General features: G+C 42.0%; 1 protein-coding gene across 1 annotated transcript in view; it reads left to right on the top strand.

Moving 5' to 3' along the window:
• RUNX2 (RUNX family transcription factor 2) overlaps window positions 1-22,181 on the top strand; it is a 217,227-nt gene extending 195,046 nt beyond the window's left edge. Inside the window, exon 7 of the mRNA XM_074991368.1 lies at window positions 21,703-22,181. Within this exon, the coding sequence (XP_074847469.1) occupies window positions 21,703-22,181 (479 nt within the window). The remainder of the gene's footprint in view (window positions 1-21,702) is intronic.
• Window positions 22,182-22,576: the final 395 nt, after the last annotated feature.

Here is a 22,576-nt window from a genome sequence, read left to right as displayed (position 1 = left end):
CAGCAAACATCCTACCTTGTATTATAGCTCTTCAGCCTTCCTTGTATCCAGGGGCACCCTCAGCCCAGTGGGCAAAACCCAGACAGAGTGTAAGATAGGTAGCTGGAAAGGTTGAGTAGCACTAGTGATACCTTTGCTTTTGTCTAGCTGAAAGGTGGCAACTCTAAGCAGCCAGCATAGAGCTGCCAAGCCAGTAGGTACACTCTATCAAGAAGCCAATGACGTATACTTATTTAAAACAAAATGTTGCCTCAAACCAAAGACCGTTTCCAGATGAAAAACATTCAGATAACGTCAGAGTCAAAGGTATGAGTAATAGATGTAGGGTAAGGAGCAGCATTCCCTCTACTTTTTTCATCCAGGTGTGGAATAAATTTTGTCATGTGCACTGAGAAAACTGTGTCTGTGCATCACCAGTAGAAACACATGTGTCTGGTTATGGGTGCTGTGGATACTTTGATAATCATCTGGGCAGGATATGAATCTCTCCTGGGTTGCTGCCTATGCACTTACAAGGAACACTGGTTTAGAAAAACCCTACTGGAATGCTGTAGCTAAAACAAAAACAAAAACCTGGAACCCATGAATATCGAAGCTAAGATTCAGGGGGTTTTTTTGAGTTTGTTTTATTTTTTTAAAGAGTGCACTAAAAGCACCTGAGAAGCAATGAGTGTTTTAGGAATACAGCTAAAAGGTAGGAGCTGAAGCTGTTGACCACAAATTGGGAGCCAAAACAACTTTCATGATGCCCCAGGGTTTCCAAATGCTGAATAGCTGCAGGACGGACATCAGAGACAGGCTGTTAACATTGACAGAGGTGAAATATAGAACAGAGGACGGAAATCTCCATGAGACGGGGCATAGAAGCCTGCAGGACGCAGCTTGCACAAAATCAGAAACTGACCATGTGCTATGACTTGGAATCTAGCATGGGCAGTTAGGTAAATGGACTATTGACTCGGTAGGATAAGGTGTCAAATACCTGAGGACCATAAGGAGATCTGCTGACATAAAATCTGCAGTGGGATGATCTAAAAAAGTGAGATTTAAGGGCAATGGAAACATGAGTTTGTTGAAAGAATCATTTAGAGCAGCGTTTTCCGAAGTGTGGTCCATGGACCTGTACCATTTTGTGGAAAAAAATACCAGTCCCTGTTCCAGAGCCCTAGGAAGTGGCAGCTGCTGGCGCTCCTCCCTAGGAGCCCTGGCAAAGGGGTGGCCATGGGCACTTCCTGCCCAGAGCCCTGGGAAAGCAGCAGCCGCTGGCGAGTATTCAAATTATTGCGCAATCCTATTAATTTGGTACATTTCCTGTTTTTCCTCCTGCTGCACACGTTCTTTCGTGCAGCTGAGCATGTCATTGGTTTTCGTGTCACGTGTCACAGACGTCTTGGTTTGTTTCTGTGCGGTGTGACACTGTGTACATTTTTTTAGGTTAAATACTTAAGTTTTCTTTATTTATTTTCAATTAAATACCCTTTTGTTTTCATCTGCAATATGGATAAATGGTGAAGAATGTGACTGGAAAAACAAGTAGCAAATGTTTGAATGATGTGCAGCCCAGTACAAGTGAGAATAAGAAGATAAAATCTTCTTGGACCTGCAAATATCCTGACAAGTATTTGAAATTTGGTTTTATAAGCATTGGTAGTAAGAATCACTTGCCATTATGTATAATCTGTCACGCAGAACTATGCAATGAATGCATGAACCCAGCAAAACTGAAACGCCATTTGGAATTCAAACATCCAGAATACGCAAGTAAGCCCATAGATTTTTTCATAAACAAGATAAGTGAATTATCTTGTACTAAAAAAAGCATGAAAAGTGCACATTCTAGCTGTGTCTACACGTGCACGCTACTTCGAAGTAGCGGCACCAACTTCGAAATAGCGCCCGTCGCGGCTACACGCATCGGTCGCTATTTCGAAGTTAACTTTGACGTTAGGCGGCGAGACGTCGAAGTCGCTAACCTCATGAGGGGATCGGAATAGCGCCCTACTTCGACGTTCAACGTCGAAGTAGGGACCGTGTAGACGATCCGCGTCCCGCAACGTCGAAATTGCTGGGTCCTCCATGGCGGCCATCAGCTGGGGGGTTGAGAGATGCTCTCTCTCCAGCCCCTGCGGGGCTCTATGGTCACCGTGCTTCTGGCTGCTTCTGCGGCAGCTGGGAATCTATGCTGCAGGCACAGGGTCTGCAACCAGTTGTCAGCTCTGTGTATCTTGTGTTGTTTAGTGCAGCTGTGTCTGGGAGGGGCCCTTTAAGGGAGTGGCTTGCTGTTGAGTCCGCCCTGTGACCCTGTCTGCAGCTGTGCCTGGCACCCTTATTTCGATGTGTGCTACTTTGGCGTGTAGACATACCCTCGCAGCGCCTATTTCGATGTGGTGCCGTGCAACGTCGAAGTTGAACATCGACGTTGCCAGCCCTGGAGGACGTGTAGACGTTATTCATCGAAATAGCCTATTTCGATGTTGCTACATCGAAATAAGCTATTTCGATGTTGGCTTCACGTGTAGACGTAGCCTCTATGTGCTTTTCAAATAAAAATGTTGTGTTGACTTCATATGAAGTTTCAAAGCTAATAGACGAGACAGGTTATCCGCGTACTGTTGGTGAAAAGTTGATACTTCCTGCATTGCATGTTATTGCATCCTGTATTTATGGATGCAAAAAATAAATCAGTTGGGTTTGCTTTCTTTATCCAAGAATACAGTGAAATGTAGAATTGAAGATACAGCGAAAAATATTGAGGAACCTTTCTTACGTCGAATACAGAATAGTCAGTTTGTTGCATTGCAAGTGGATGAAAGCACTGATATAGCAGACACTGCCAATTTGATGTGTTTTGTTAGATATGATTATGGAAGCTCCATTCCAGAAGATCTCTTATTTTGTAAACTACTTCCAACAAGAATAACAGCTGATGAAATTTTAAGCTAATCAATGATTTTATTATTCAAAGCGATATTGACTGGAAAAAATGTGTTGGACTTAGCAGTGATGGGGCTTGGGCAATGGCAGGGTTTCACACTGGGCTTGTTCTGCGGATTCGAGCTGTAGCACCAGACTGTGCATGGGTACATTGTAGTATTCATAGAGAGGGTCTAGCTGTGAAAACTATGCCATCACCTTTGAGTACCACTCTTCAAGAATGTGTGAAGTTTATCAATTATATAAAATCTCATCCTTGAATTTCAGAATTTTTACTGCTTTGCGCAAAGAATTAGGAAGTGAAAATGAGCATCTCTTATTATACTGTGAGGTTCGATGGCTTATTGAAAGGAAACATTTTGAAACAACTCTTTGAAATGAAGGATGACGTTTTATTGTCCTTAGAACGACACCCTCCACCAGCAAAAGATGTTATATTTAAATTTAAAGACAGGTTTCATGAATTTGATTGGTTAACAATGGTGGCTTCCTTAGGTGACATATTTTGTCTTTTAAAAGAGTTAAGTCTGAAATTACAAGGCACTAAAATTAGTATTTTCAAAGTTCACAAAAAATCGAAGCAACAATTAAAAACTTCATTTATGGGCACAACAGATTCACAAGAGAAACTTTAAATCTTTTTGTACATTAACTGAATTACAAGAAAAATATGCTGAAACTAATATCTCAGATGCAATTTCTGCAGCAATCAAAGAACATCTCTTGGGGTTAACATCAAGCTTTAATGAATATTTGCCTCTAGTTGATGCCAGTAAAATGTGGATTAAGAACCCGTTTACTGTTGACACCGAAAATGAAGGAATATTACAATTGAATGCATCAGAAGTAGATTCATTAATTGAACTTTCTTGTGACTCCACCTTAAAAGAGAACTTTGATAAACACTCCTTCATTGATTTTTGGTTGAATTGTAGAAATGAATATTCACATTTATCTGAGAAAGCAGTCAAATTCTTAATGCCTTTTGTTGCGACACACAAGTGTGAAACTAGTTTCTTCTTTTTGGTTTTCTTCAAAAATAAATATAGTAATAGATTGAATGTCGAACCAGATTTGAGGATAAAACTCTTCTTTTGCTCCCGACATTAAGTTGCTATGTGATGCAAAACATCACCTTTCTCATTAGTTCTCTTTTTGAGTTATTTAAAAGCTATAAACTGCACACATAATAAATGACTTATATTCAACTAATTAATTTATCAATAAACTAACTTTGCCACTGTTCAAATTCTACTGGTTAAGTTGTAATTAAGGTAATAACAATAAGTTAGGCACCTTGGTATTTTATATCAAGATCTATGTTTGTATGTATTATCTGAATAAATAATAAACAATAAAAATGTATTAATTTTTCTTTCTTTTTTAATATGCTTTTGTATTTTTGGGCCATGAAGAAAGATACTGAAAAAGAACAGGTCTCAACTATATAAAGTTTGGGAAACCCTGATTTAGAGCACTAAAGGTCTAGGGGGTCAAAAGGAGCCACACAGGAATCCTGACAGGGAGAAAAAGGTAGCTCTGCTTCTTTTAAACATCTCTTTTCCAAGTCTTTTTGCCTTCATTTTCATTCATGCTAAATGGTAGCCTGCAGTTTTAGGGGTGAAAGGGTGGCCTCAGCAAACTCTAGGTGCCATCAAACGCTAATTAGAAGCCATCTTTATTGGGCTCCAAATGAGCAGGAAACGGGGTGTAAATATGGGCCCACCCCAACTAGTTCCTAGTGTAGCCCAGCCAGTGTAAGTGTGCCAAAATGGGTTGGAACAGTGTTTTAATAAAAGGCTTCCACTAACAGATAAGTCCATGACTGCTTGGTGAGTTACTGTGCAGCAAGCTAGGGTGTGAATCTACAGCACTCCAGTTCATCACATAGCAGGTAACATCCCATATGCTGCAGCACAGTAGCAGTCCTGCAGTGCAGTTTAGCATAATACTTCTTCAAAGCACAGTAGTCTAACCTGGACTACTTCTCGCGCTTCCCATGAGAAGATCTCAAAGCATGTCATAAACATTAATTACATGTGACGTGTGCCATGTGATAGATAGCAGAGAAAAAGTTATGTGATTTGCTGAATGGCACATAGCAAGTCAGTGTGAGAGCCAGAAAACAACTTCATTAAGAACTGTGTTCCATTCCCTCTTTGTAAGTAGCTGCAGCTATTGGATGGGACAAGGATGCCTTAACACTTTCCTGTCTCCCCACTTGTAGTCATCCTAAACTATATTTCCATGACACTCCTACCTCCAACTGGCCTGGGAAGGGGACATTCTGAGGTCTCTTGACATTGGGCCAATACAGCTAATGTTTTCTTAGAGAATATTGATTCAGCTCAGTAGTGACGAAGTAGTATGCAGTGCTGTTTTTGTCCTTGGGTTAAAAACGCAGTCCACTTCTTCCTCAGCACTGACCTAGCCTGAGAATGTAAAATCCAAATGCAAAGTCTCCATTATGGAGCAGGAAAAACTATTTTGAGAATTTGTCTGTATTGAAAGTTGAAACTGGTTTTAACTTTACATGAGTTTAAATACAGATTTAAATTAGTTCATGTATACTCTTCCCATTTAAAGTTGGTATATAGTGGTTTAGCTGAATTCAGCAAGGAAGAGAGTTTGGGTTTGTATCAAATGAAGAGTGTCCATTCATAGATTAGCATTGGTTTAACTAAGTTCATTGAACAATCACACTTCCCATTACATTGGGCAGCTTTGCACACAAACATGGGCTGCCATTTTCAAAAGTGACTTAGGCACTTTGAAGTCCGCAGCTTGGTCTACACACACTTTTGTATGTAGGTTAGGCATATGACTTTTTACCAATATGATTACAGGGGGATCATCCTGAGCATACATATCCTTATATGGACATAAAGGTGCTTTATACCACTATAAATTCTTTCCCTTCCTATACAGGAATAATCTCTATCATAATAACCCCATTTATACTAACATCATAGAATACTAGGGCTGGAAGAGGCCTCAGGGAGTCATCAAGTCCAGCCACCTGCCCAAAGCAGGACTAGCCTTACCATATAACTACAGTAAACCCCCAAAATGTGCGACTTTGAGTTGCACTTAACTTGCATTAACATGAGTTAAGCGTAACTCAAAGCTGCCCTGCGGCTGTCTGCCAGCCTGGCTCCCTCAGATGGGGGAGGCTGGGTGGGCAGCCATGGCAGTGTGGCTTCTGCTCAGCTTCCCCCCTCTGGGAGAAGCTGCGCCACGGCTGTCTGCCCGGCGCAGATTCTCCCAGCTGGGGGAAGCTGGGGAGAAAGACAGCTGCACAGCTGCACCTTCTCCCTGGCTTCTCCCAGCTTGTAGAAGCTGGGGAGAAGCTGCACCTGGCTCCCAGAATGGCAGGGAGCCAGGAAACTGACCAGCAATGTGCTGGTCAGTTTCTCTGCTCCTACCAGCGGAGGGAGCCTGGAGCCAGACCGGTGCCTGGTCCCCAACTCCCCTCCACTCCTTGGAGCCAGGAAACTGACCAGGGCTGTGCCCCCTTCAGTTTCCTGGCTCCCCCATATTGCGTGGGAAGATTGAGTTATGCGGGTCGGTAGTCTACTGTATCTACACATGAGGAGGTTGTATAGCTTTAACTGTATCAATATAAATCTGATGTAATTAAACTGATACAGCTTTTGTTTGTGGACAAGACATAAGTCTTATTGAATGACCGATCCTCAGAGAAAACTTAAGCACCCATTGGAAGTTAGGTACCTGTGAGGATCTGAGCTAAATGTGAAAGATCATTGTGAAAATAAGACCTAGGCTCCTAAGTCAGTTAAGCACTTTTGAAAATTTTACCCAAATCCTACTGCCACTAACAAGATGGTTTGGTTATCTCCTAGGAAAATCATTGTATATTCACTATCATCAAGAGAATAGGGAAGAATTCGTTCAGTTCCCTTTGCTTTGCTATCAGAGGTTTCTTTCCATTGTTTGAGCTACAGCTGTGTATTTTGGTGTGCATGGGATGGCGTGACCTAAGACAGTCATATATTTTTCCATTAAATTCATAAGCCAGTGTACATGTTAAATTCTTCATTCAGCACAGGAGCTGCCACTCCTGCTTTTACGGCTTCAGCCTCGTTGTCTTCCACATAGTTCTTTTTCTGGAAACAAGGAGTTGCTTTCAGACACCTTTATACAGAATTAGGTGTGTCTGTTTACATTCAGGTGACAGAGGACTCCATACCAGGAGCAAAGTAAAAAAACAAGGGTGTTGGAAATGAAAATAGATGGAGGTTGAAAATGTATGTTTAAGAGAGAAAGATTATTTCAGTATGAGAACCATATATATTTATCAAAATGAAAAAGCAGTAAAGTAGCACTTTAAAGACTAACGAAATAATTTATTAGGTGGGCTTTCATGGGACAGACCCACTTCTTCAGACTATAGCCATACCAAAACATTTTTATGTGTTTACATTAAACATGAAGTCCTCTCATATATGTGTGCAACAATGAAGCACCTTTTCTGACCTTTTGTAGTGTTTAGGTAGTATAAGAAGGAGAAACTTGTACTGAGTTGAGAGTTTAAGTTTTTGTAAAAAGCTTAATAATTTGTAGGATTTCATTTAAACACTTTAAGAAAAAGGCCCTCAGTAACCAAAATATGTTTGTTTTTGTTTAAATCACTCAGCAGAGAAATCATCTCTTGTCCATTGTTAGAAGAGAAGTTTAAATCAAAGGAAAATTCGACATATTCAAAAATATACAGACAGCTCTTTGAAAGCAAAGCCAAACAAAACGTTTAGAGAGACCTTTTCCTTGATGCAGAAGTTTGGAGTTGTTTTACTGTGCTGAGTGCTAGTGGAAAGAACAGTCTGAAAAACAAATCTCAGCTCTAGTTTTGGAAGCGGAAGTTGAGAAAACCATTGTATTAATGGAGTCTGAGACGCTTTCAGAGTTTCCAGGCCAAGTCTTAGCAGCAGCAGCATCAGTAGGAACAAACTTTAAAATTCTTTGGGATTTTATTTTTCCAGTTTCACTTTAGGAAGCCTAAGTAAGCTCCAACCTGGCTCCCTGAGGGGTTGTTTCATTCACTTTTCTGTTGGGTAATCCTTTGTTTCACAAGGGGCTTGTCCACGCTACCTCCCTACTTGGAAGGGAGGATGGTAAGTAGGGTGTTGGGAGTTTATTAATGAAGTGCTGCGGTGCATATGCAGCACTTCATTAAGCAAATTCTGCTCCCACGGCAACTTCAAAGTTTTAAACTTTGAAGGACCGGCTCGCATCTAGCCGCGGCTCACGCACCAGTACTTCTAAGTGCTGGGGTACTTTGAAATGCACTTCCAAGTACCGGCGCGTGAGCCATGGCTAGACGTGAGCCAGTCCTTCGAAGTTTAAAACTTCAAAGTTGCCGCGGGAGCGGAATTTGCTTAATGAAGTGCTGCATATGCACCACAGCATTTCATTAATAAACTTCCAACACCTTACCTACCATCTTCCATTCGAAGTAGGGAGGTAGTGTAGACACAGCCAAGGAGTCTTACTGAAAGCACAGGGAGTAAATTACTGCTCAGGGAGAATAAAGGTAGCATAATCTGAGCCAAATTAAGGGCTACTGCCATATTCAGGGCATATTTGCTAGTGAAAAAAAAATGAAATAGCACTAATAAAAGATACCTTCAACATATCTTTTAGGCCTGTTTTAAATGTCTCTTTTTAGTGAGTGCATGAGTCCCTCACACGTAACCCACACACCTACTGATGTGGGTTACTGTCCCAGGTAGTGGTACCTAGACCACTTACACAGGGAAATGACGAATCTCCTCTACAACCTTAGGTGAATGGTAGCTGGCTTTTAGCTCAAACTGTAGAGGCTCATACGCTAAGCTCTACAGGTCCCAGGTTTGAGTCTGCCTGTGAGCAATCATACATACTCCCTACATGTTTGGCTATCCAGTTATTTGACTTCATATTCAGACTGGGATGTGGGTTGCTACTGTGTTCTTCCACCAGGGTTTCTGCCTCCTAGTCCTTACTATATTGTTGGTTAAACTATAGTGTAGTCTCCACGTCAGTGCTTGGAGTCATAATAAATGGTTCATTCCTAATCTAGATCTAGTACCATCCACCACCCCATGTAACCTTCAGCAAAGCAGGCTCAGGTCTGCTCTCAAACTTGAAGTCTCTTGACACTGGAGCATATTATGCTGGTACACTCCTCCAGCCTGACACTAGTGTGTGATACACAACATACCTGCCAGCTCATAAATCCTGCTTTGCATATGACCCAGCTGCACCCAATGAAGGACAAAGGAAAACATAAGGATGTCCCATTTCTGGGTTAAATTTCTGGAGAGATTCACTTAGCTATACTAATTTAACTACAATTATGAAAACTATATTAATTGACCACACTTGTTGTCAAATCAAAGGCTGCCTCCAGGTCCCATACACACATTTAGCCCACCTCTCACCTCCAGTGTTTCCTCTATTTTTTTTTTCCGCCCATGGGCAAAATAAATTTTGTGATGTGTACCAAGGTATATGGACATGTGCACCACCAGTAGAAACACGCTGCCCACTGTGGGTGGCTGCGGGTGCTCTGCTGATCAGCTGGGAGGCAATTGAATCTCTCTTTGGTGGCCACCTAAGCACTCAGCTTACAGGGAACACTGCTCACCTCCATGGTGTTTTTAGCAACGCTGCAGAAAGAGTTTATTAAACCACGGCAAACCAATGCTATGACAGAAACAGTTACTTCGGATTGATAAGAAAATCAGTAAAAAGGCTATATTGAAGAGGGGAAGGCTGCCCTGTTTTGAGGGGGATGGGCATGTGGCTTCATGTTTTGGTAGCCATAAGTCATTAGTGGTTTTTAATTTTTTCTGAAACTGAAATAAGGGCTGAAAGGGTGGATTTATCTTTTTTTTTTTTTTTTTTGGCTAATCTGAGGCATGCCGCCACATCTGAAGCCACTTGGCTCATTATGGATTTCATGGAAACTGATTCCCTGAAAGTGTTTCCATGTGTGTGTTCCCAATATATCCCATCCTCTTCTAAATGGGAGTACAAACTTGCGCACGAGCTGGAAATGGCTTCAGGATGTGACAGAGAAGTCATATGACTGCAGTGGCACTGTGTGTGGCCTTTTCTAAAAGACACGGTGTCTCGTGTGTTGGCTTCTGTCCTACAGTAGATCCAGTTTCAAAGAGTCTCTTCCTTCCCGGTTTCTTAAAAGTTCTTAATCAAGAACTAGCAAGGAATCTTCTGGCTTTCTTTCCACAAAAGGGAAGTGTATTATTTGAACAGGATACTAATAGAAATTTTGGCAAGGGAGAATAAAAGAGGGGTTTTAAAGGTTGCAGTTACAGTGAAATGCCAAGATTTATTTCCCCCCCTTGCACAGCACAGTTTCCTTGCCTGCGCTTAAGGATCAGATGGAATTTGAGAATTGCTAGTATGCAGTGGAAAAGTACAATTCATGACAACATGGGAAACAAATATTTATATTGGATTGTTCAGGCACATTTGTCTGCAATAATAATCATCATAATAAACTAGACTCCTAACCCCATTGTATATTATCTTCCCATTCATGGGAGTTGCACACACTTCTTGCGCAGCAGCTCTCTATTACTGTGCATTACAGATCTCAGCCCCTTGGCTTCATTCTCTTGGCTATACAGCTGTGTTTAGATTGCTGTCCAAGAAAAGCCCCAAATGTTCCCTGCAGTGCACTGTACCTGGGGCTGGTGAAAAACTGCAGCAACTAAAATTCAGCTTTTTTAAATGAAACAGGGTGTGTGTATTTTGTGTATGAGTGATCCCACTAAGTACTTGCGGTTTTTTGTTGTGTTTTGTTTCTTTTTTGGGGGTTTTTTGCACAGTGTTGTAGATTTGCCAGACTTCTTTTATATCTGTTCTGCTTCCAAAAGACTACACTAATTGCCTACCTTAATGGAAAGGTGCAAATAGAGATATGGCCTAGAATAAGGACTAACTTAGTTTCAAGAGGGTTTGCTGTTCTGCACTTCCTGCCTTCAACTGCTGTTAGTGTTGCTGTGCACAGTTAGCTGTTAAAGAGCTGGTGCATTTTGCAGCAGAAGCTGAAGTCCCATGTTACTAGAGTGGTGGAAGAAGTGCTTTATGTGACAGACTCCCATGTTGTAGCTATATATGATTGTGTCATCCTTGGGGAATAGCTATTTGCAGGGCTATATTTTTTCAAAAATGATGAATAAGTAGCTTTTCAGTGCATAAAATCGGCATGCTTTTAAATTCCAGTCTCAGTCCCCAGCTCTGTCCCAGCATTAAAAAAGGTTGACATTTCTCACAAGTTGACCAGCTGAGAACCAGTTCCTCTCATCTCCAAAATATAACCTGTTCCTCTTCTCCACCATGAGCACACAGGGCCGGCATGTGGATGGCAGTGACGATTACTAAGCTGGGATAATAAAAACTAGAGAAGACAGTGAGGAGCCTAATTAAACAAGCTGAAGAGGAAGCATTGGATGGCAGATGAAATTGCCTCTTAACTATTGCAAATATAAACTGCATTTACACAGAGAGCTTTCTGGTCCCCTCTAGGGGCTGGGCCACATATGGTCAGCGTTAGGAGTCTACAAGACCCTCAGCACTAAGGTAGTTTGGTTCTTTAGCTCAAGCAGTAGACACTCAGGCTACATCTACGCTACAGGGATCTACTGACAGAAGTTACTGTCAGAAGAAATCTTCCAACAAAATTTCTGTTGACCAATTGCAGCCCCACACGAAAGAGGATCAACAGAATGGCCAGCCGGAAGTACAGCAGACAGGGCTGTCCGGCATCCTGGAAGCCCTGTCTATCAACAGAGGGCCCCCGCAGAGCATCTGCACTGGCCTTCTGTCTACAGATTCTACCAGGAAAGGTGTTCTACCTCCTGGGGGAGAGGCACAATGCTGCAGATAGAAGTGCTGTATTCTGTCGATTTACTGTCAACAGAATGCATTTGTAATGTGGATGCTCCACAAGTTTTGTTGAGTTGGCCTCTCTAATGTAGACATAGCCTCAGACTTTTAGAACCAGAGCTCTCTGGTTCCATCCCTGCTGTCAGCAGTCCGTACAGGGTGGTTGTGTCGTATAAGGAATTATGTGTTGGAAGGAATTTTTACTCATTCATGTTACTGGTTTATATATTAACTAACTGCCTAGGAGGAATACTTTTCACATCATTGTGGATACCTCAGTGAAAACAGTGCACAGATACGCAGTCATGGCCAAAAAATAATAATATAAGAACATAAGAATGGCTACACTGGGTCAGACCAAAGGTCCATCCAGCCCAGTAGTCTGTCTGCTGACAGTGGCCAGTGCCAGGTGCCCCAGAGGGAAAGAGTTCCTCTTTCTTCTTTCTGTCCAGACACTGTAGCAGAAAACTCTTGTTAAGGGAGTGGGGTGGGGAAAGCTAGACTTTGAAAGGTGACACCACTTTACCTGCTAAGTAACCTGTGACATACGCCTGGGAATCACTCTCCTTTGTTGAATAGTAACAGAGAGGAAGCTGTGTTAGTCTATACACTATCAAAACAAAAAGCTGTCAAGCAGCACTTTAAAGACTAGCAAAATAGTGTATTAGGTGAGCTTTCATGGGACAAACCCACTTCTTCTTCTCCTTTGTTGTGTACTTTGATGTTTGAGATTAGATGAACCATAGTACTTGGGGGTGACACAAAAAATCCAAGAAACACTTCTATCTAATCTATCTAGCTAATAAATAGATGATGTGTTAATTTGTTACTTACCATGCCTAAGCACCAAAACACACAAGTCAGTGTTAAAAAAAGTGAAATATTATCTCAAGTCACAATCAAATGAATGAAATTCATGACCAGGAAGATGGTGTCATGGCTCAGGTGTGAAGGAGATAAAATGTTCAGATGAGTTCTGTTAGACCATTGTGCTCAATCATCTTGCAGTTTAAATAGTCTCACCTCTGGTTTGAAGTTTACACCTCATTGAGGCAAATGGGCGAGCAGTTCACACCTATTTTGCTACTATTTGTGTCGGGGTTTTGGTGTACAAAACTGATTTAAAGGCAACCTGGAAATATTTAACACAAATTAAATAGAACGGGTTTATTTTGTGAGTGCCTCAAACAATAAGGAGCAAAGAGGTTTGTTTAAATTAAGCTTTTCATTCACACAAGATAACCACAACAAAAAGCAGTCAAGTAGCACTTTAAAGACTCGCAAAATAGTTTATTAGGTGAGCTTTCGTGGGACAGACCCACTTCTTCAGACCATAGCCAGACCAGAACAGACTCAATATTTAAGACACAGAGAACCAAAAACAGTAAGCAAGGAGGACAAATCAGAAAAAGATAATCAAGGTGAGCAAATCAGAGAGTGGAGGGGTGGGGGGGAAGATCAAGAATTAGATTGACTTAACTCAGTCTAATTCTTGATCTTCCCCCCCACCCCTCCACTCTCTGATTTGCTCACCTTGATTATCTTTTTCTGATTTGTCCTCCTTGCTTACTGCTTTTGGTTCTCTGTGCCTTAAATATTGAGTCTGTTCTGGTATTGCTATGGTCTGAAGAAGTGGGTCTGTCCCACGAAAGCTCACCTAATAAACTATTTTGCTAGTCTTTAAAGTGCTACTTGGCTGCTTTTTGTTTTGATAGTGTATAGACTAGCACGGCTTACTCTCTGTTACTAAGATAACCACAGTGTAACCCGAGCGATGCTAGCCCTAACCTCAATCTTGTAATCCCATTTGTGTGGATGGGATTGTGTGAACTCTTTGCCAGTTCATCTCTAGGGATCTGATTTCAAGACCTGGACCTCATTTAAACAAGATACAAGTGAGCAAAAAATAGGGGGCTTGCTGAGAGAAGGACAAAACTAGCAATGATAAGAATGAAGAGTTACATATATTTGGTTTGTGCATAATTTGAGACGAATATGTAAGTTTGGTTTTGTTAAATGAGATATTTAATGAAGTCAGCATTCTAGAGCAGATGCTTTCTGAACCATTTTCAGCGAGCAGTTTATCACAAGCATCTTTTCAGAAGAGCGTCTTACATAGGGCAAGGTGGTAACCTGAGATTTTAGTGTAGAGAATACATTTTATACACAGGGAACAGCATGAAAGACAGAATGCTGGTAATCTCAATGGCTTGAACCCATTCGCATTGAATGTAATGGGTTTGGGCTCAAACCGTGAGTGAACTGCATGTGATCTGGAGCTTTGTAATTAAAGTTATGTAGAGTTCTAGTAAAAATAAGTGTATCTCAGTGTTATTAAAATATTTTCACCTCAGCCATAACAAGGGAGCTGTGCATCAGTGTACCCTATCTCCGCAGTGGAGATGGCTAACAATGTCCTTTCAAAAGTCTTTGATTACAGAAAAGATGGGTTCTCTCTTCGGGGGGAGGTTTCAAAAAAGTTTTATGGGGTCACAGCCTTCCCTTTCTTTATGACTAAAAGAAATATTTTATAGGAAAGGGGAGTCCCAGAATTCTGCTGTGTTGTAAGTTGGATATCGCAGTATAGAAGAGAGTGGAACACCCCCCCACACACACCAAAATTGTGGGGAACATCTATCCCCAATTCACATATTTAATAAAAAAGATGTTCCAGATTTTCTTTTGGCCTTCCTTGGAATGTGTAGCTTTGTGAGAGAATAACTTGCTGAGAGATCCTCAATTAAAGGTGTCTTTGTTTGGGGATAGAATCTAGTAGCTATATAACCTTTGAATTTGAGCAAAGAGGGCAGTTACCCTTTGGCCTGGTAAGTCAAAAGGCATGCTCCAGGCAGCACTGAGGGCTGGCAGGGGAAGGGGAGGGGACAGTGTTCCAGGTAACCCAGAAGGGTGTATGCCTCAGCCCAGCCCCCTCCACCTGAGGCACCTCCCTTCTGGGAACACAGAGCTGCTCCCACACCCCTTACCCAGCTGCTCTGTTAATTCTTTCAGCCTCATGGAATCAGGCACCCAGAAAACAGGGAACACACAAGTCGTTCCCTCCCCTGAGAAGTCTGGTTGAAAAGACTTTCCCCACGCCACACTGGAATGCTGTGGCAGGAAAAAAGATCAAATTCAGGCTGGCATTCAGCTGCCTTAACCACAAGACCATCCTTTCTCTTCCTGGAGTCCTCTGCTTTACTCACTACGCACCTTCCAAATTCTGCAGCAAAAGAGACTTGGGGCCTCCAGGCTACCTGCTTTCCTGAGAAGCAATGATTTCTCTGCAGAGCAGGTCTGTTTTGTGCAGTGAATGAGGCAGGACCCTGTGGGTGGGAAAAAGTATGTGATCACGAAATCAAGTACTGTATTATAATGCACAGGCAGAATTCTGGCTGGTCCTGATGTATGAGTACCTGACGTAATAATGTTCTTTTAGCATTGTTTTTGTATTTAAGTTCCTAGATTTTTGAAAAGTAAACTAAAAAAATAATAAAATAGAAACTCTATCGTGTGACATCCCATTGGCAACCACATGGGTCCTCAGCAAGGCTGGAACCTTTAGATATACCACACAGACCTCTGCCACTGATCCCAGTGGAGTAACTGATGGTGGTAGTATTTTATTGTCCTCTGCGTGGACCATCACTTTAGGATTATGTGACATTTTTCCAGTGGGTTGCACACATCTTTTCTGACGGCCGAGGGATGGTGAGATTCAGGACTCTTGAGGTCCACTCTAGGCTCTTGAGGGGGTTTGCAGACTTTAGTGGGCACAGACTGGTCTGTCAACAGTGGACAGGGTGGGAGGGGGCAGTTGCCCCTGTTGATGTAGCAGTGGCCAGAGTCCTGACCCCCTTAAATCACCACTGTAGCTCCAATCGGCAGCCCCAGCACTGTGCCTTCTGTCCAAGGCCCCACCCCTTCTGGGAGCTTGGAGCCGGGCCCCCTCCTACCTTGCCCCAGGGCCCAGCCAGTCTCTTGGCACTCCTGGGCACAGACTCTTGCCCCCATTTCCCCCAAACATGACATTTCCTCTGTTCCCTCCAGCCTGCTCTGGACCCAGCCCTATTCCCCACAGGAGTAAACAGTTATTTTCTACTAGCCGAGTTCTCAGAAACAACACAACTGTTTTGGCTGAAACTAATAATAATAATAATAATAATAATAATAATAGCCTGAGACAGACACTCTATATGGAAACTTTCAGCTCAAGTGGTTAAACATTTGGCAAATTCATAAACAACTGAAAATTGGATCTTATAATGGGACGATTCATGCAACATTTTTAACAGGTGTGCTAACTCCCTCATGTATACTAAGCTAAACTGTGCAAGTAAGTCATAGACATTAGGGATAAAAAAAGTCTGAACAGATCAATTAGTCCCACATCCCTGCCTATTTGGATAAAATAGCTAATGAACACAGAACTCAACATGCAAGAACGACTGCAATTTTTAAACAGTTCAAGGCATAACACAAGCTCTGGTGTACCGTTTAGGTAAAATATAATTTTGTAATTAAAACAGTCCTACTAATAATTATAAATATGTCAAACTGAGGTTCCTTGGGTCTGCCTGTTTAATTGTTTTTAATATGGCACAGACAAGACAAACATCATTGTATTTTTTTCATATTTTCTAATGATTATACACTGCACTCAATTGTTAAAAATCCCTTCCACAGCAGACATATGCAATAGGTTTAGGAAATGTTTTTTTCCATAATGTCCCAATAACAAAAAATGACTAAGCACATTCCAGCAAATTGCAATGTTTGTAACGTATAAAATTATCCCATAATGCGTTTAAAGTCCACATCAGCTTGCTGTACCCAGAAGGAGTTAGTCTACCCACAGCACATTACAGCCTATAATAATTGGAAGTGATTGGCCAAAGTGCTGAAACCAGGCGGAAATTTGTTGCATGATTCTCTATAAACGACAAGCAGAGCTCATTAATTGAAAAATGAATGTCAACTGGCATTAATTGGCATTGGTAAACTGAAATGGAAAAATGACCATGGCACATGCTATGCAGTAAACAATATATCAGGAAAACTGCAACAGGTAAAAAAAAAAAATCTCATTCAAAACCAATCCTAGACTATTACTGGCAAGCTTCCAAGTCTAGGGTTTTTTAATGAGGCTTCTGCATCAAAATAATTGAAACCACATGGAATTTTAATTGTTCTTATTTTAAATACAAAACACATAACAGCAGCATGGTCTGCAAAGAAGAAAGTACATACTGGCTGACTGCTTTAGTGTCGAGATTGATGTTTTAACGTTACTTCGTTTCTGTTCTAAATTTATATCTGACGGATGATTTGTATGCCACACTATGTTTGCACAAGATTTACCTTGTAAATGTTAAGTGCTGTTCACCTAAACTCACTGAGGCGTCAATGCTTTGGCTGATTTGATTGTTATTTTATGTTGCTAATTTAGCTCCATACAATGATCATAACATAAAAGACAAATTGCATTAGTGATGGCTATTTCCATTTCTGTCTTTGCAACAGCAGGGGAGAAGATACAGATTTTACTAACAAGTGTATCGTAGGCAAAGTTTTCAGCCCTGAAATAGGCTGCAGGTTGCCTATAGCCAGGCCTGATAACAGGACTTGCAGGCCGTGGGACAGCACAAACAATGGGCCTCCTGTCTCTCTCCCTCTGACAGAGCCACAAGCCACACACACACCTGAGAAACCCCAAGCGCCACCCCAAAATCAGAGGGCCCCCTGGTTGGTCGCAGCCCCATCCTCCACCTGTCCGGAGATGCCCTTCCCCACCTCCTTCCCCTATCTGTCACGTCTGTCACAGCTCTGCACGCCCCCAGCAGTCCTGTGCCCAGCTCAGCCTCTTCCCCTCTTTACCCCTCCCAGCCCACCTTTGCCCACCAAGCAGTGCTGTCCCCCCACACCAGCTTGGCTCCTTTGCCCCAGTTGTCCCTGCCTGCCTGTGCCCCACCCCTCCACTCTTTTCCATTCCCAGCCTGGTTCCTCTGCCACCATCAGCCCTCTCTCCCCACAGTGCTGTGCTCAGCTCGGCCCCATACCTCTGCTACCTCCTTCTCGTCTCAGACTGGCTCCCCCACTCCGTTCCTAGCCTGGCTCTCCCTTCCGTACTCACATGGTTACAACCTCTGCTCACCCAGCCCTATGGTCTTGTAGCTCTATGGATCCTGGCTCCAGGGCTCCCCTTAGTCCTACCATGCTGCCACAACAGCGCTGTTTAAAAGGGCCCAGGACTCGGGCCGGGCTACAGCAGTGGCAGTGGCAGCCCTGGGCCCCCTAAAGTCCACCAGACACTCTATGCTATTACCTCTTATGGCCCTCTCTGTTGGCAGCTTGCCTATGGCACTTGTGAAAATTGACATGCTGTGAGACAGGGAGGCTGCATATTCAAACTATTTACCTCACTGGTAAATCAGAAAAAATTAACGTAAATCTTTAATTGTAGAGTGAGACTGGGGGTGGGTGATAATATTTCAAGGCTTATTTTACTGTGCTTTCAAATGATTATCTGTCAGTCAGCAGCATTATTTTTGTGAATGGCACTTCATAGCACAAACACAAAGAGATTCCATGCCCAGTATATCATCTGAGATCCCAGTCCCCCACACAGGTATGCACTTGCTTAAATTTACACACATAATGTGATTGCAGGGTCAGGGCCTAAATTAAAACTGAACAGCAGAAGGAGAAAAGGAAGGGAGAAGTCTGAGGGCAACGTGAGTTCAATAAAGTAACATGGGCACATGGGAGGTTAGAGAATGAGTCTCCAGGGTTACAGTTTTTAAAAGATGTGACATCAATGGTTTGATGCAGTGAGAGTTCAGAATTTGCAAGTCAATTTGAAAAAATGGCTTTTGAAAAGAAATCAAGGCCTGGCAGACATTTGTTTTCCCATTAAAAACTCCTTGCAATCAAGCATTTTTCTGATCAACCCTGTAAATAATATACTCATGGCAGGGCAGTCTAGAAATGTTGGTAAGGAAGCACACTGCAATTTAATCCAAAAAGTGAAATATGTGTCTAACAGGAAATATGGTGAATTGGGCAAGAGACTGAATTGCAAGTAGAAACAGCACAGACATAACCCTCCTTGTGATAAGAAGTTATCTTTATTTAGGTGAACAGGACTATGTGCTTTATAAGCATCAGTAAAAACAAAATATACTTTAAAAACATCAAAAGCATGCTGGGCTTTTAAAAGAATTGTGCTAACTGCAAAGAGATAAAAATATAAAATAAAATACTTAAAACTGTACAACTTTTGAGTGTAGCTCTTACCAGTGCAAATTATGAGCAACTCCCTTAAGTCGGTAGAGTTACACTAATGTGAGAGCATTGCAAGCACTAACAGATTCAGACTCAGTCTCTCAAGCAGCTGGAGAAACTGTACAATAATCTTATATTTCCTGATATGTATCAGACCTTTTCACAGTATAAAAGGAGCAACATGATAGTGTTCCAAAATAACAGCTTTATTTCTGGGTGGTATGGCCTCAGGCTGCTCTTTGTAGTCAGAAACCAAAGAATTTGCATGTACTACACAGTGGTTGCAATAAGGTACCGTAGAAGCTCAGAGTTACAAACTCCCAGGAATGGAGGTTGTTTGTAACGCTGAAATGTAAGTTACTCTATGCAGAAAGTTAGGATTGTTTTCAAACATTCACAACTGAACATTGATTTAATGCATCTTTGAAACTTTACCATGCACTAGAAAAATGAGGCTTTTAACCATCTTAATTTAAATGAAACAAGCATAGGAATAGTTTTGTCACTTATCATTTTTTAAACTTTCTTTTTTTTAGTAGTTTATATTTAACACACTACCTGTATTTGCTTTTGCTGCTGCAGTTGTCCCTGCTGTTGCCTGATTGTGAACTTGTGAACTGAAATGTGGTGTATGGTGACCAGGGAGTTCATAACTCTGAGATTCTGCTGTACAATCTGTATTATGCTTAAAAGTGTTGAAGTTCAGCAGACAGATAATGGATGGGGAATCATTCACTTGAAGGTCACTGATTAAACTCCAAATCAAGTAGTAGTAATTTTAATGGTCATTCCTAGAAACAGCTCCACTCTAGATCTTTAAATCCATCTCACTTTGAATTTCTGAAGCGATTGGATTATAATCTCTCACTGTCTGAACACTGCTTTTGGGCATGTTTCTAATCACCACCTGACAGCATTTCGCTAGCTTATGTCAAGTGAGCTAGGGGTCTTGGTGCTGTTTCTAGTGGCCGAGTGTCAGAATCATAAAACCCACTCTGCCAGCTGATGGTACTCTCAAGAGTACCCTTGTGCTTTAGGCTGTTCATTCACCTCCATCATTGTTGTCTCAAGGCCAGGAATGGGAATGGACCAACCTGCCCCTTCATTAGATGGGAGTGTTGGCAGGTTAGGTTTGAGGGATGTTGCTTCTGTGGTGTGGGAAAGCACTGCTGCTATTTGTTGTGCTGTGGATAAGCAGACATCGAGCACCTGACCAGAGTCCTGAAGTCCCTCTTAAATACAACAGGTTGGGTGGTGTTGGGGGAGGAGATGGGTGAACCATGTGGATCACAAAGTTTTGCAAAGCTGCTAAACTCTCAAACAAAGGAGCACAGGGCGAAACCATGAACACTTTCCATGCTCCCTCTGTGTTTGCTTGTGCTTGTGTGCACACACAAAATTCATAGGAGAGGGACAAAGTGAGCACACATTCTAAAGAGCTCTGCACAAGGGAAAAATATCCTTTGTACTTCAAAATGTAAGCTGGCAGAAGGGCATGCCCCTACACCATGCTATATTTTTTCATAAGACTTTTTCTCTGTCCTTCCCTTCCCCCATTTTCATTCTGTCAGATCTCTAAGCCAGCTGCCACCATCCCTCTTTCTGCTGCTTTTCTTCCAGTTTTCCAAGCAGACCAACCAACTTATTAATATCTGAGTTCCAATGGTACTTTCAACCCCAGGATGTTTTAACGGGATTGGAAATTGAGCTGAGTTCAGCCATCACAGCTTCATGTCAGAAACAAACTTATGGTAGAGTGTTGCCACCAAGAGCACTGGAGTAACCATGTGCCATGGGGTCTAGAGGTAACCAGATGGAGGAGGCACTTCAAAAAGGCAGCTTCTGTGGATGATGAGTGGTAGGCTTGCAACTTGACATGCACTCAGACTTTCTGGGAGGTTGGTGGCTCACTTTGTTTTAAAGCTCTTGTGGTGCAGCCAATAACCTTTTCCAGAGATAAAAACCTTGTCTAGTGTATCATGACCTGAGTGATAAGGGAAGCAGGGTTAATATCCTGGGTTTAATTCGATTGTGGGCAATGGCACAGTTAAATCGGTGTGGACAGCCCTTGTGATTTTATTGCAAGTCCCAGGATAATTACTGTTTTTTTTCCTTAAAGCTTCAGCTTCTGAAGGCAAGTGTTCACATGAGACTCAGTTTTCTTTTAAACGAAAGGTTTCTAGCACACATGGCTTCAGAGGAAAGTCTGAAAAGATGACCCAAATGCACCCTCTATGCTCAGAAACGAGAAGGCAAATAAAATATAACTCAGCATTTATTATTTTTAAAGTCCCAGGGACAGGAGTCTGACAAATGTATTTTCAGTATTTACAGTTGGTAATAATACTAATTCCACTGTCGTCAGTGGAATTACACCAGGGATGCTTTTGGCCCAGCATTTTTGTAAGACAGGCCTCTGACTGTGTTCCTTGCAGTGTATTATTATTTGATGTTGTTTGCTATTGCCTTGGGGGCCAAAAGAAGTGGAGTTTCTTTTTAAAAAAAATCACTTAATTATAAAACAAAAAGGGATATTTACAGAATGTTTTCCCCATCTTTTGTTATCATTTCTAGGTACTTCAGAGCTGGGCCCATTTTCAGATCCCAGGCAGTTCACGAGCATTTCATCCCTTACTGAGAGCCGCTTCTCCAACCCACGAATGCACTATCCAGCTACCTTTACCTATACACCGCCAGTCACCTCAGGCATGTCACTGGGTATGTCAGCAACCACTCACTACCACACCTACTTACCACCGCCCTATCCAGGCTCTTCCCAAAACCAAAGTGGACCATTCCAGACCAGCAGCACTCCATATCTCTACTACGGCACTTCATCAGGATCATACCAGTTCCCCATGGTGCCAGGAGGAGACCGCTCCCCTTCCAGAATGCTTCCTCCCTGCACCACCACCTCAAACGGCAGCACGCTATTAAATCCTAACTTGGCTAACCAGAGTGATGGTGTAGAGGCTGATGGAAGCCACAGCAGCTCTCCAACTGTTTTGAATTCAAGTGGCAGAATGGATGAGTCCGTTTGGAGGCCATACTGAAGTTTCCTCTGCGTAGCACAATCTCTGTGAGCCAAAAAACAAATGGTTGACAAACTACAAAGTGCCTGTTTTTCTAAATAGATTTTGCTGATATGTGCAACTGCTTAGATGAGATGGTAATGGCCATAAATAACACAAGCATGACCAACCAAGCACAGTCCACGTTGCAGATTTTGTGGATCTAAGCAAATATTTTTATTGGAAACATTTTACACCTTGTTTTATATTTAAAAAGTGTACTTTTTACACACAAAAATAATCCTTTTTTTGTCTAGACTGTTGTCATAAATAGTGAGTTCGGTTGCCAATAAGGAGAAAATGAACTTCCCAGGTAACAGGAAAAACATGGTGAAGCAAGGCAAAGGTTGTGCTCCATTTTATTTTTTAAAACCTTG

This window comes from Carettochelys insculpta, chromosome 3 (genome assembly GCF_033958435.1).
Source record: "Carettochelys insculpta isolate YL-2023 chromosome 3, ASM3395843v1, whole genome shotgun sequence".
Lineage (NCBI taxonomy): Eukaryota > Metazoa > Chordata > Testudines > Carettochelyidae > Carettochelys > Carettochelys insculpta.
Note: the sequence above shows the minus strand (reverse complement) of the source record. Positions and strands in the feature narration are given on the sequence as shown.